Source organism: Tetranychus urticae, chromosome 2 (assembly GCF_039701765.1).
Source record: "Tetranychus urticae isolate SD_2017Ah chromosome 2, NJAU_TeUrti_SD_1.0, whole genome shotgun sequence".
NCBI classification, from domain to species: domain Eukaryota; kingdom Metazoa; phylum Arthropoda; class Arachnida; order Trombidiformes; family Tetranychidae; genus Tetranychus; species Tetranychus urticae.
Window position 1 is genome coordinate 14,212,108 of NC_142959.1, and position 15,306 is coordinate 14,227,413.

At 32.1% G+C, this 15,306-nt stretch overlaps 2 protein-coding genes across 5 annotated transcripts in view; one reads left to right on the forward strand and one right to left on the reverse strand.

The window, feature by feature from the left end:
- The first annotated feature begins 133 nt into the window (after positions 1-133).
- On the forward strand, positions 134-3,667 carry LOC107365779 (uncharacterized). The gene is made up of 3 exons (XM_015933353.3): positions 134-456; positions 2,219-2,542; positions 3,068-3,667. The coding sequence occupies exons 1-3, from the start codon at positions 397-399 to the stop codon at positions 3,470-3,472; spliced, it is 789 nt and encodes a 262-aa protein (XP_015788839.1). The 5' UTR covers positions 134-396; the 3' UTR covers positions 3,473-3,667.
- Positions 3,525-15,306, reverse strand: part of Pde8 (phosphodiesterase 8) — a 38,391-nt gene continuing 26,609 nt past the window's right edge. For 3 of the 4 annotated variants that reach the window (XM_015933326.3, XM_025160285.2, XM_089267535.1), the window contains 6 exons: positions 9,370-9,546; positions 8,576-8,766; positions 7,276-7,602; positions 5,980-6,472; positions 5,772-5,901; positions 3,525-4,824 (listed from right to left, as the gene is read on the reverse strand). In XM_015933326.3, coding sequence (XP_015788812.1) covers positions 4,637-4,824; positions 5,772-5,901; positions 5,980-6,472; positions 7,276-7,602; positions 8,576-8,766; positions 9,370-9,546 — 1,506 coding nt within the window. In that variant the 3' untranslated portion in view covers positions 3,525-4,636. Of the gene's footprint in view, positions 4,825-5,771; positions 5,902-5,979; positions 6,473-7,275; positions 7,603-8,575; positions 8,767-9,369; positions 9,547-9,995; positions 10,144-15,306 lie in introns of those variants that run through there. The other variant, XM_015933342.3, reaches the window with a different exon arrangement.

The following is a 15,306-nucleotide window of genomic DNA, read 5'->3' on the forward strand; positions in this document are numbered from 1 at the left end:
GTTCATTTCCACTATCACTTGTTATCTCTGTTTACCGTTTATTTAAATTATTGCCATTGGTTCGATGGATTGTATCAATAGTAATCATAACTTTCTTCATAAACTCTTTTCCTTTCTTCTCATCATTTCTTGTTAATCATTAACCTTAGCTTAAAGTTGATTGTTATTTCTCATTTGTGCTATCAGTACGATTTTGTTATTACCTTGAATGTGTTTTCTAGTTGAGGTGAACAAAAAGCTCTTCTCTACTTCAATAAACTGTTCATTTAATCAATTTTCCTCTGATTACTGTTGTCTTTTTGCTTGCTAAATGTGCTACTTGACTCTACACAATTTAATATGGTGACAGTTGCTTTTCCCAATTAAACTTGTACCTTAATTGGATCCAAATTTTAAATGGGATTTACCTGTTGTACTCTCAAATTATGGACAACAATCGCCGTCATCTATTCAATAGTAAGTATTGCGCTAATTCTCATTCCATTTCACCTCAATTCAGCAAAAAATTTCTATTCCTTTGTTATAAAACCCTTTTCGTCTTCACCTCATAGTCATCCATTTTGATCCAAAGGTTTAGTCAAGATTAATCAACAGTTCAAAGCTAACCAGACATGGCCAGACAAGGCTAGACATTGTTGACTAACTTTGAACCAATGTGTAAGTGTTGATTGTTGAGCGCCAATCTGCTTATCAGACTTGATTTTGTTGAAACTCATTTTAGCTGAAATGTTGAACCCAAAATAAACCAGGAATTTAGGTTTTTACCCGCCATATTGATCTTTGTTCATGGTAAACCAACTGGTTGAAATTTACTAATTGACCTTTTAACTTTCAATGTTATTCCTATTTTTGCTTACAGTTCTTTGCCTATTACATTACAAGTTATACCTAATGTTAATTGATGCACAGTCACGTCCAACATTTTGTTGCACTCTACAAAAACAAAAAAACCTCTTAGCCTCTCCTCACATGGTATATTTAAATGCTTACCTTAGCTATTATTTCCTGTTAGTTTTTTTGGGTTCCTTTGCTGAGTTAATAACCATGTCAGTGTAAGTTGAAATGGGTTAAAGTAAGCACAATAAGCTTGATCACGAATTGACAGCAACTCAATCAACACATGTAACCCAAACCCATTCGTTAACCAACACCAAATCTCATCAAAATATGATCCTGGAAACATAGGAAATTAAAACGCAAAAGAAATTGCTGTTCGACAATTTTGATATGTCAATCTGAATCACTTTACTTTCATAAACTGTATGCAACCAGAAAATTATCTATCTACTTGTACCTAAAATGATATTTTCACCTTTAGAAACCAAATTAGCTTTAATCAATTTTTTTATTATTATTGCTATTAGTAATTGTTTCCATGGATTACAAAAGGTTGCTGGAAATTGTTTACATTCAGCTAATGATAATATTTATCATACATTTTGGACTTGATCAAACAATTTCCAGCAATTTAGACTTTTGAAAGCTTCAAATTGAGATTGATCAATAACTATCATATGATTTGGTAAATTAATTTCTCCAATAATCTTGTTCAATCATTTGAAGGCAACTTTTGTAATCGTCTTTTGGTACAATTCAACAGGCAATTTCAATCAATGTCTAATCAATGAGATTACATTTGGTCAAGTGTGTTCAGCAAACACTCTTATTTACGTAAATTGAGCCATCAAATTTAATTGCTCAGAAAGAAATTATCGTTTGATTGTTTTATCAGAAAAAAAGGGTTATTAAAGTGTTTGATTATAAATCATAACTGAATTGAGTAAAGTTGCAGTAAGGCTTCAGTCACTTTAAATGCAGAATGATATTTTGCTGCTTCATTTTACCAGAAAAACCAAATAAAATTGGTTTCATTTAACCGGTAACATTTCACTCTTAATCACAGATTTCATTTTGCAAGCGATTCTTTTTCTCTTCCTAATCCTTTACCAGTCGTTTCCATAATTGTTGATGAATTGTCTAGATTACTTTCATCATCTTGAGTACATAACAGGGTTGACAGCATTTCTTATGACAGTTGATTCACATCTTAATTGACATCTATTAAACTGCCTCAAAGCCCCAATCTTAATTGTCTCAAATGTTGTTGTTGAATGTTGATGAATACATCCTCAACTAATGATACCAAAATGTATTCAAAAATTAGGTTGATATTTATGACAATTAAACTAATTTTTCATTTTTCTTCTTTTTTCCTCAGATCAACTATTTGATTTTTACTGGGGCTGATTTTTTCATATTACTCAGCATTGTAACACCATCCTTAGTTTTATTTAACCATGAGTCCACCAGTTGGAGCCAATTTGTTGATTCCTTCAGCAAAATTGAAAATATTCCCATTCTCCTTGGAATCGTCTTGATTCGTTTGATTCTTCGGTTATTTTTGATAATCTCTGTCCCTGTCCTTTCCATTGGTAACCGTCGAGATCGCCGTAAATATTTGATTCCATGGGAAATGATTGTTGCCATTTACATAGCTGCCTTGATTGCTAGTTCAATATACTTTCTAATTGTTGAAAATAAGGTAAGAAGATTGGAATGAGATTAGAGCAAAATTTGAAATGAATACGGCAAATGAAGGGTAAAATTATCAATAACATAACTGGTCTTTTGATGAAATCCAAAAGAGAGGGAAACAGGTTCATTCATTATGGATGCTGGTTTACCAGAAACTGTAAAAACAGTAATGTCAAGAGTAACCCATTGAAACAAATTAATTTATACAAAAAGATATTTAGGACAACATTTAACATTTAATATTAGGGTCATTGTAATGGAAACAAATTAATAAAACAATTAAAACAAAATAAAATGTAATCCAGATGAGATTAATTTAGAAGCCTTTTGTTGATGTAGAGGGAATTGTCTGTAGCTTACATTTACAAGCTGATTATGCTGGCTATGCTTTCATGCTTTATAAGCTGCCATAGCTTTTTAGCGCACTTTTCAATTCATAGATTATTCATCAAGTTTTGCTCTGTTTGACTGATTACTCTTTTAATAAATTAATTTTATTAATTCTTTTCCATTTTTTCTCTTCTCTTTCTAGGATGGATTCATTAATGAATTTCCTAATTGGATCAAATCAAATTTAACTCAACTTGATGCTGAATCAAGCATCCAGTGGGCTCGACTGACAATATTTTTAAATTTAAGCGATGGTGGACTCGGAATCTTGTTTTGGCTAATCTTGCTTTTCTGTGTTCACCTTCGTTGTGCCCAAATACGATATGAAAAGAATCAACTTCGCCGGCTTGGCCAATGGAATACCAACATTTTAACTTACCGTATTCCTCGAGCTCGCCTCAATTCAATAGATCAACCTCACATGGATTCAACCCTGGAAATGAGATCATCCAGAGTACCTGTTTACCCGACAACAATTGGAACAGCAACCATGAATTCAACTGAATCACGGTCACCATATTACGATAACCAGGCCTTTAAATACTAAAAAAGCATGAAAGATTTAGCAATAGCTATGTAAATGAAATGAGAGAAATTGATTTTGTGTTTTAAATTTTTTCTTTATCATAATTTATAACAACAATTTAAATCTTGTTTACAATCTTGGCAAATGTTTTGTTTTTTTTCTTACTATTAAGCATTTAATAGACGGAATAAATAAAAAGTTCTGAGTCCTGTAAAAGGGTTTTATGCCTATTGGATACTTGTATTGTGTGTGTGTCTTCAATGGGCATAACAATCAACCTGAACAGAGTTAACAATCAAAAAATGAACGAGAAAAACGCAACAAAAAGAAACCAAATAACATAATGTTCAACTGTTTGTCTCCTTGTTCAAGTACAAGTCTCTAACCTGAAAATTAGTTACAATATTACAGTGTTTTGTTGTGGGTTTGTTGTTTAAAGATTAATGTTACAATCAATGGTAATAATAGTTAATAATAGATAGATATAGATAATTACAAATTGAAAGGTTTTGAGAGGTTTGCGCCCTTTTTAGGTATCAAATAAATTGAATGAAATTGATTTAACAAAAATATAATGAACACAACGATATTTCCTTCTGGTCACTCTCGCTGCACCAAATTAACCAGTTAATCTGATACCTTTTGTCCAACCCAAAACTATCCACCTTTGGACCTTTGACTGTAGACATTGAAGTATTCCTTGTTGTTCAAGACTTGAGGCTTTCCATCTCTCAACCAGTGGTGGGCTATTTGGTGGAAAATTAGGGTTTCATGATGACAAGTTGATAAGTGTTGCTTTTTGGTGGGAACATGATGAAGATTAAACAGCCTGAAACTAATGATGAAACGGACTAGAAACGCAGTTTACGTTTATATCAAAACACAATGTTGATGTTATTTACAGTTTAATATCTAAACAGCTAATGTTATTAACAATCCTGTTTAACCTCATCAAGTCATCGGTCCAAGTTGCCAGCTCTAGTTGTGCCTCTAAAGCTGCCATCTGGTTTGGATATTTTACATTGGTAATACTTTAAAATAGTTTAGAGGCAAAAAACGCTTTCAATGTGTTAGAGACCAGTCCAGGATTGGGAAGCAAAGAATTGGGTTAAAAAGTTATTCGCCAGGTTAAAGAGTTGAAATGGAAGAAGAAGTGAAATCCAAATCAATTCTTTGCTTTTCCCGCTATTCTTTGACTTCCAATTGTACATCAGTTCTTATTTGATTGGTTCCCATTTCACTGGTTGAGACGCTTTCCTTGCATGTTGATGATTTTCTGGCCTCCCGTTTGTCCGACTCTTTTCTTTCCTCTTCCTTGTAATGAGCATAATTTTTATTCATATTATCCATCAATTCAGGGAAATCACCGAATGCTGTTGATAAAGAAAATGTCAAATTAGAAGTTGAATAAAAGTCTCAGAATCTGGTTGCAACCAGAAATATTGTCTTCAGTTAACCTCAAAATAACTTTCATTATTTCAAACTATTCCAGTTGCACTAAGTTGTTGCCCATTTTTCATCTTGATTAAGGTTCATGGCATTTCATGATCAATTGTTGGATGGAAACTCAAGATTTAAAGAATAAATTAAAATAGAATTTTCGACGTAAAAATTCTTGGAAAGTTTACTGGTGAATAAATGTAATTTGAAGCTATTTTGCGTCTGGAAAAAGAGTCAAAAGTTGAGCTTTCATTGAGAAAAGTCTTATCAGAATGAAATTGAATAGCTGAATTTGTTCAAAGAGAGAAGATTGAAAACTTCTTAAGGCTCATTACTTCAGAATTTGATGAACAATGAAATTTTGGATTTAATTTGTTTGATAATTAATTTGCCAAACCACAAATCAATTATTAACTTGGCAAAAGACCAAAACGATAACAAAAGTCGAAAAGTTTTTTCTTTTTTGTTTACAAAACAAATTTTGACAAATTATCGACTTCTGCTCCAATTTGCTGCTCGAGAAAAGTTGCTGATGAAACATGAAACAAAGGTCATGATTTACGTATATTGATATTCAAAAAGAATCTTGAAAATTCCAAATTTTCTAGAGAAAAATTTAAATCTAAAATCTGCGCATTCATGCATTTTCAACTGAAATGTCGCATCAACTGACTCGAGAAAAACATTCAACCCTGAATTTAAACGCGAAACTATCATAATCTTCAAATCCAACAGACCTAAAAATTCATCAGAAACAGATAATCAATGAAAAGACGAAAAAAACTCAACATCACAATCAATGAGTTATGAAGATTTACTCAAACTTTACACACTTTTTGAAGCAACACTCAAAGTGAAATGTAAATTCAAGGCGACTTACCATCCCATGCTTCAAACATATCATGAGCAAAAAAGTCGATGAATCCAATCTGAGATTTGGGAATACTGCATGTGGCTCTGTCATAAGCGGGCATAACTACCGGTAATCCTAATGCCTTTTCCTCGTCAGTCTGGAGGCAAGAACAGATGAAATTAGAAAAGATGATTTTTCAATTTCGATGAAAAACTCTAGAGTTTCGATTTCATACCTGATTACAATACTCTTCAGCTATCCTTTCAGCCCAAGTATTGCATATTGGTAAAGGGCGTGTAGGATTGCATACATCTGCACATTTAATTAACATTCGTTTAACGATTACAATATTTTCAGGTGTTGCCGGTATATTTAAAGAATCAGAGTTTATTGATGCTCTTTTTTCTGAGCTTTCCGGTTTATCGCCGTCACCGTTGACTGGTGCTGATGTTATCGATGAGGGTGATGATGAACTTGTCGTTGTCTTTGTTGGTGTTTTGGTGCTTTTGGTTGGAGGCTTGACAAGTTTAAAGGGTTCAATTAGGACACTTATGAATTTGGATAAATGTTCAAAATGTTTGGTCATTTCGGTAGCTAAGACCATATCAATGATTGATTGACGGACTTCTTTATATGTATCACGATCGAGGTTTTTGAAAATATTTATCTGATCATCACTAAGGGTTATCTTGAATGCTTGAGCGGCATGATGACTTTCCAGAACGGATCTAAGGCAAAGACAAAAAGAGAAGAAAAAGAGAAAAAAATCAATTATTACAATTTGATTAATCCAGTAAATTTGATCAAATTCAAATTCCCTCAAATGCTGATGAAACTCAATAATAATAATGTGATCAAAAGAAGGTTTACTTTATCAAAAGATAAAGAGACGGATAAAGAAAGATTCATGATTCGTAAGGAAAAAAGTGCCAATTTGAACGTCATTTGATCCATCAGCAAAGATATTGGTATCAAAGGTTTTCTTGTTGCAAATGTTTTCCTTGGATTAACTTTACATGATCCTAATCTGTTTCTCATTTAACAAGGTTTTTGCTCTGTTCAATGATTACCATTGACGCACTGCAACACTCACTGAAACACACAAGCTTCACACTATTCATGATGCTGGTTAGTTCCTTTCAACATGCTCATATTTACTGTTAGAGTTCAACTGATATACAAATGGATTAATACTGAACTCATTTCAAGAAATCATTATCATTGTGACAACTTAATGAAAGTTGAAGGGAAAATTTGGTCAAAGCTAGTTGACTGGAGTCTTTAATATTGCAACTTTAATATTGAGCTTGTTAAATATTTCAAATTAAAGTTGACCAACTTGTTGTTTTTCATTATTAATGTAAAAGAGTCTGATTAGTTTTTGTAATCACATTGCAATTTAGACAATTAAAGTTGATTTGATTGCAATAAACAGCTTTTCACTGTCATCTATTATTGAGTACAACAGTTGTCTTTTGACAGTTGAACACAGTTTGTTGTTTACATTGATTTCAAGTTATGAAATACTTACATATCATTATAAAGTATGGCGAGTTCATTATTTGAATTGCAAAGGAACGCACTAGACTTTCCTGGATGATCAATATCATGAATTATAGCTGAGATGAGGCTAATAACCTCATCCAGTGGATCAAAGATGGCTTTCAATCGAGGTTTCCTCAGAAAATATGATGTTGCTTGCATAACATCTGCTGCATGAGTTGAATTGTGATATGGGTTATCACGATACTGTGATTCAACGACCACAAGCCAGTTGCGTAAAGTTGATTCATCACAATTTAAATTTGAACAAACATTGAATGAAGACAATATTGATAATCCGAGAAAAAATAATGGCCTGAAATGAAGAGGCAAAAGGGAAACATTAAATTATTGCTTTTCCAAGTATTTCCTCGAACAACTTTTTTGTTTTTCGATTTTGGTTCGCTTTTCGTTTTCTGCTTGGCATTTGCATTTTTGCCCATTCAAAAGCCATCAAGTTGAACAGTTAATTCAACAAGATGCAAAGTTAGCAATCATCATTGAGATAAAAATGCTGATATGATGAACGAAGGGAAAAATGCATTAAAGTGGGTGCAAAAGAAGTATGGTGAAGCTGAAAAGTAGATTAAGATTCATTGACAGAAATGATAGTTAATTGGTTGGGTTCATTTTAAGCTAATTAACTTTCATCTCAAGACTGCAAAAACTCTCCCATGAGAGCGCAAAGTCTATTCATTTAGTTTTCAGCTTTTCCAAGTTTACCAACTTTCATGAAACAAGAGAAAACAATTTTTGCGAATTTCGGGTAAAAATGCTTTTTTCTCTCTCTCGTTACATCTTCTTACAACTTTTACATGAACAAATGATGATTTGAATCATGTTTGAATGTTGAGATTGAATTGGCGAAACGAGAAAAAGGTACAAACATCTATTTTTGCCTTTTGCTATTAAAATGCTGTTTAATTAAGCAAATGTTTAATCTGGTAAATGAAGAGAAACTTGAAAGCTTTTTTCCAAAGTTTACAAGATTAAGTTCAATAGCATGAACATTTTTTGCGCCTTTTCATGTTAAGAGTAAACACTGATTATTCCAAGTTGAAAAGTTGTACTTTTCTCAATGAAACCCTTTTTCTCTCTCCTCACAAAGGTAAATTAAAAGGAAAATGTTTACCAGAATTGCTGATAATTTTCAAGTAATCAGTCAACATAGAGTTTAATGTTTGCTATAAAAATTATCGTTTTTCTGGTAATTTTACGTCACTTTTTTTCTCTCTGGGTTTTTGCAACTTATGAAATGGGTGAAATTAAGGAAAGTGAATTGGCTTTACCTTTTCTCGGTAAGTCGCTCCAATTCAATTATATTAAAATGCCAAGTCCATTGGTAATCAAAGAGAGTTTTCAGGTTTTCGGGAAGATTTGAAAAGTTGGAATTGGTGGTTGGACTTTGCAATAGACCGGAGCTGTTTTTACGTACAACTTGTTCATATGACATTCGTCTCATTCCAGTTGCCTTGTTACTCTGATGGTGACAGGATGATGAGCAAAAGGAAAAAGAAGAGAAGAAAAGTAAAAAAAAGACAAAGATAAATGACGAGTAATCATGAGAAAATAACAGTAATTAGAAGAAGAAAAAATGATGATAATGATGATGAATAGTATGGAAAGCAATGGTTGATAGTAAGCTCATTTTCCTGGCGATATCATCAATGATAACTTGTTATTGCTCATTTTGATTGAGGTAAGAAAAGGAGCAAAAAAAGGATTGCTTTCCTTCCCCTCTTCATAATCTGATTATGATGAAAGTAAAGATGAATGATGATAATGAAGGTGGATGAAAAAAAAAGGTAAACAAGAGTGATTATGATGTTAAGAGGCAAAAGATAGAAGAGTATAAAAGTGGAGAAAAAAGTTGAAAAGTTAAACATTTAACGAAAAGTGTTTCAAATGATTAACCATTTTCACTGAATGTTTGATGGAGACGAGCAAATGACTTTTACTGGCTACCAATTGAACGATGAAAAATCATGTTGGCTGGTTGACCAAGAAAGGCAATGGGAAAAAGGGATTAGGCTTGGGTAAAGGTTTGGTTCATTAGGTTGGGTTTGAGTGAAATGAGACTTACATGGATAAGACCTGTTAATAGATCATTGGTTAACTGATCATCAGCTTTTGAGGGAGGAAAACCTGTTAATGTTGGTGAATGAACGTCAGTATTTTTCAATATTTCAACCACTTTTTCCAGCGTTTGTGCCAAAAGGATTGGACTATTTTCCTGTGTTGCCATCAAAACATTCATAACCTGGTTACATGAGATGAACCCCAAGAAATAATGATTAATTTATTGGAGAGAAACGATGATAAAAACAGACAGAAATAGAGAGAAGAGAGAGAGAGAGAGACCACAAGAGCTAATGATAATGAGGATGAGAAATGAAGATGGCGAAGAAAATAAAGTAAACTTATTAGATAAAGAGTACTTTATTAGTGAAGATGAGACACAAATAAGGACAATCAAATGTGATTAAATGTTGATGTGAAAATGGTGAAAGTAAAAAGTAAAATGTTTCATCAAAAAAGTACATTCATTGAGAAAACATGTTTTTCTCTCTCGATTCAGATTTTTACATATTTCATCAGTTATTTTCAGGATAATTAGAAAGCTTGGAAAGATAAAATGAAAACCTTTTTTCTCTCTCTTCTATTGATTTCCCTTCATTTCTCTCTCGCTCTCTCTCTCCTAATGTTTACCGTTGAGTGATGATGTTGATGATGAGAATGAGAATGGAGATTAAATGCATAAAAAAGCAATAGTTTGTTCCCTTGACAAGAAAATGCAAGAGGCGAAAACTTGAAGAAGATGATGAAAAGAGAAGAAGAAGAAAATAGATAAATCCCTATTCATGCAAACAGAATACTGAGCTAATTATCAGTAAAGAAGAGCTTAATAGATGATAAGAAAAGTTGTGATGATAGTTTCTTATTCGCCATCTTCGTCTTCTTCTTACTTTTACAGGAAATATTCATTTAAAGATGGTGAGAAGCATTACATTAAATTGACTGCAAAAACAGAAGCAAAGTGTTATACATAATATTTAATTGTGCTAAATGTGATTGTAAAAATAATTATTAATAACTTTATAAGATAATCAGATGATAATGTTTCCATCTTTTTCTTTCTTCTTCTCTCTTTGCGACTTTTTGTTTCACACAATTTTAACCTTGATTAAAGATCAAGGTTAATCTTCAAGTGTAATAACAAAATAAACGAGGCAATAACGTTGACAATGCTAATGACAAAGGCTCAAGTTGATTTAGTTTATTGCCAGGTTGAACAGTTGAAAGTTAATGTCCGTTCAGTCAAATGTTTAAAGCTATTCAAAGTTTAATAGGCATTGGTTAACCATTGGAGTTACAATGTTTGCAAGGAAAACTCAAAGAGCAAAGTATCTGAAATGATGAGATGAGGTTCAATCGATGGATTTCATCATGCAATATGTTCAACTGATTAGTTTAAAGAAAAGTTTAGTTTGAAATGAATGCTTTCATGATGAGAAAGTGGTTATTGCAAGTGTCCTGCAAGTTGTCAGAAGATAAGATTGCAAAGAATCTTGATTCAAGTCTCATTTCAATGTTAATCAGTTGTTGTATTTTGAAAAGTTTTGATAACATTTCTTGACTCGCTATCTTTATGCAAACCAATAAAAATGATGTAAGACTTGAATTACTGTAGATTCGTTGTTCTTGTTGGATTATTCCAAGGATTTTATTCGGCTAAATATGTTTGAAAGTTTTATGTACATGAGATTCACTGATCTGATTTTAATCTCAATAAGAGGATTTGTTCAGTCGACTCATGTTTCATTAAAAGCTAAGAAGAAAATGAAATGATTTTTCAGATTCAAAACTAACTTTTGATGAACAATGACAATGGCTCATGAAAGAAATTGTTTTGATCAAGTCTGTCATTCAGACCATTTATCGAGGCTAATGAAAAGTTCTTTGAATAAACAGACTAAAGTTGTAAGAGTTCATTTAGATGTCCAACTAAACGAGTACAAATGATTCTCTGGGATTCTAATTTTGAGCATTAAAGTCAATTTGCTTATGATAAACATTTCATCCGCTGCATAAAGTAAAAATCTTTTGAAATGATTTACTGTTCAACTTACATTGCATGAAAATTTATCGAAAAACTTTGCCAATTGCAGTTCGAATTGACGGCTTGACGTTCAATCATTGATTAGAGTTTACTTCACACAATTTGAAAATCCAAAGACATTTACAGTCGACTTTTTGGTAAATATTTTTGCTGTAGATATTTATCAATTAAATTATCTACCTTCTGCTTGGTCAGTTATGGTTAAAAGTTCAATGTTTGCTGAGAAGTAACAAAAAAAGTCAAACTGTGTCTCAGTGAGTGTGGACATTGAATAAAAAGATTAAACTGATAAGTTGAACATAAAACTAAACTTAATCCGACAAAATGATGGTGTTACAAGTTGCGAGAAATGCGATCAAGAAAAGCTTTCCTTCCATCATCTTCATGAAAGCTCTTTATGATTCTCACTCCCTGTTATTATTATTATTAAAATGTTCATCAGCATGACCTTTCATGAGCATGTAATACTGTGAACAGAAAGAAACTAAACTTGAAAAGTTGCTTTTGTTTCAATAGAATGTTTTCTTCCTTTTCCTTTACTCCCAACGTCAATAAATTTTCTGCTTTCTCCTGTTATTGTTACTGTTTATAGCAATTATTTGGTTAAATACATTTTACATTTGTTGCTCTCCAATATTTTAGGAGCCATTAAATGTTTCATATTTTATCTTGAAATGGAAAGCCTAAAACATTGTTAATCGAAACAAAATTGACCCTCAATTGGGATTGCAATTGTTATTTACAACCAAATTGAATCACTATTAATGCACATTAAATGACGAACCAATGCATTTGGTTCATTGAAAAGCAAAATATTGACGATGCTTTTGCTGTAGATTGCCTTTAATCACAGTTATTTTGTTGTAATAAAAACATTTTCACAAGCAAAATGTATCAATGTTATGGTATAAACGAAAAATCAATCCTTCATAAAGGTTAAAGTAATGCATAATTATTATTCGAGATCAAAAATAGGATCTAAAAATGCACATCATGATGAGGCCGTTAGAGTGATAAGAAATGTTAGTGAAAATAACTCGAAGTAAAATTTATTAAATTTGCTTAAAGAATGGCTTTTTCATCCCAAATGGTGTGTTTATTATCGGACAGAAGAAACTATTGATGGATCTTATTTGATCAAGTTGTTGGTAAAGTAATAGTTTGGAGTCATTTGAAAGAATCAATAGATGACCCTACTATCAACTACATGGATAAACTTGGATGTCGTGCTTGAAACGATATCTTGCGATTACATACCACGCTTCTCAGATTTTATGCAAAAAACTTCAGAAATAACTAACACCCATAAGTGAAATTAATATAAATGTGGAACAATTCACACGGATTCCCGTCCTGGAAAAATGCATTCGTTCCGGTAAACTGCTGGATTTTTTCCCAAGTCTAGAAAGATTACAAGCAATGATTTTTTATAATAGAAGAATTGAGTTTACATTTAATTTCAATAGAAGTGTTTGTTAAAATTAAGTAAAGTAATCTGTTGAACAGCAAATACTGCATTATCCTGGTGATTGAAGTTAAATTTGAATTTTTTTAAATTTTGGTTTCTGTATGAGCTCAATGAGTAAAATCATAGAACATAAAATTTTCGGAGAGATGACCCGAATATAAATACAGTTCAGTCAGCATTGTGAATGGCATGATGATGTTTATTATTTAGCTGATAAGCCTGAGACTCAAAATAATGATAGCCAACGAATTTGAATAATTGACTTAAATATCGGTTAATAAGTTGCATGTTTGAATATCGATAACAGTCAGATGACTTCAAATAAAATTGAATAAGCGTACCAAGTATATAAAAGGTAAAGGTAAAGTCAATTGCCAAATATGAAAACAAATTAGCTAAGTTAATCGATTGTTTGTAGACCTAATAATATTAATAAACTTACTAATTGGTCAACAATTATTAAACTAAATACTTTTTTAACATTACTAATATTCTTTTTCTCCGTTCAAAAAGAAGGATATTACCACATATCGTTCGTTACACGAGACTGTCCATTAATTTTAATGTACAGAGAGGAACGGATAGAGATGGAAAAGAATTCAAATTACTATCATTTGTGAAATCAATGACCCTGAAGTTGATGCTTTTTCCGCTCGATGGCATCTATTCGAATACAATCAAGGTGTTGAAGTCTGGCATTTCGATAGAGTTCTGAATTATTTGCATTTTCTCTTACAAGAGGCCCAACGCATGAATAAAGAAACAGTTACGCTTAATGCAAGTGTATATTGACTTTATATACAGTAGCGGTCAAAAAACTGACAGTCTTACGTTCAAATTGAGATTTCTGATCAGACGATGAATCGGAACCGAAATTCTTTTCGCATTTGACAGATCAGACCATAGGGAATCAATAGACATATTAATCAAGATACAAAATTCCATGATCGGCCATTTATTCAATTTTAATTGCAGTCATCATTTGTAAAAAACTACATAGAAATATCATTAGGTTTTATAACTTCCCTCGTCAATTCAATGCCAAACAGAATTCATGAGTGTTTTGACGCTTATGAAGTTCATACAAAATATCAATTCTAATGAATTATTGTTCAGCAAACATCATAGAACTGATTGATTGAGTTTCAAATTATTTGATTAATCGCTGACTGAGTTACAACCAATTGATTGACTGTCAGTTTTTTTGAACTCTACTGTATTGTGTAGTTGCATCCTCACGCGATCTATCTGCTCGTTGCTATAACAAAATTTTCTTAAAATAAAGGTTCCTTTTGTTAATTAATTTGTTTCCACGTTTTTTCCACCCTAAACCCTGTCCCATACTTTCCCTTCGCTATTTTGGCTGAAATATTTTCTAGTACGGCATGGTGCATTTTGAGACAGGCGTATAAAGACATGTCGCATCAAAATCATAAATGAGTTCAATGAAGATGCGGCGACAGGCGAGTTGAGCGTTTGATATGATTTTAGTTAGGCGCGAAGAGTAGTGAAAACTCCTCGGGAGAATTATTTAGACTGACAAGGCTATTTTCACGCTCTTTTGACTTTATATTGATGAAACAGTTAGCTTTGATAACTTATATTTGAGTGCAAGAAATTTTTGTTTTGCAAGTTCGCGCTCATAACGCAACAATTGCTAATGCTGGAATCGATGCTTACTGAGTGGAAACCTTAAAGGTTACAGAATCATATGTATCTTATTTCAAGGTCATTTAAAGTTTTTACTTATGCGTCTTCCTGAATGAAAATGTTTGAAGGGCGATATTTTTCTGATAAGCAATTTTATTTATCCTCGAAAAAAAGATTAAATAATTTTCGCTTTCAGACAATGACCTTCGAATATATTTTATTCTCGTAAATTCTCGAACCTTTGGTTCATGTGATATTGAAGTAAATGAGACTGAATAGTTCTGTATTATTGAAACACAACTGAATTGAAACAAAATTGCAATTTGCCTGTTTATGCCGTAGACTAAACTCTACTGGTTTCAAATAGATTTTGATATTTTTTCGGATTATTTACTCCATTGAAAGATTAAAGTTGAACATAAACATTGATTAACAAAATAACAAGTTTAACGTGAAAAAACTTTCATTCATTTCCATGCACTTCTACCAGAAGAATTTAAATTATTAATTGAAAAGCATTTCAACTATTTGCGACTTTTTTGTTTTCCCTTTTCACTTTTCGGATCAACTGAACTGAAATTAACGAGAGAAGAGAAAAGATGAAATTGAGAGCAAAAATGATGAGATTATTGAAAAAGATTATCATGTAAAGTTTAATCATGATGAGCCAAACTGAACAGAGTAGAAGCTTTTTCTCATTGAAAATTGTATTTTCCTTTTCCTCAAAGTTCCGGTTATCAGTTGCTATAAATTTTACACATTCAAAGAAGGAAATAATTTCT

Excerpts from the sequence above, each read along its gene's own strand:
- LOC107365779 (XM_015933353.3), top strand. The coding sequence starts at position 397 with ATGGGATTTACCTGTTGTACTCTCAAATTATGGACAACAATCGCCGTC. Across the intron at positions 457-2,218 it reads TCGCCGTCATCTATTCAATA|ATCAACTATTTGATTTTTAC; the intron begins GTAAGTATTGCG and ends TTTTTTCCTCAG. Across the intron at positions 2,543-3,067 it reads TTCTAATTGTTGAAAATAAG|GATGGATTCATTAATGAATT; the intron begins GTAAGAAGATTG and ends TTCTCTTTCTAG.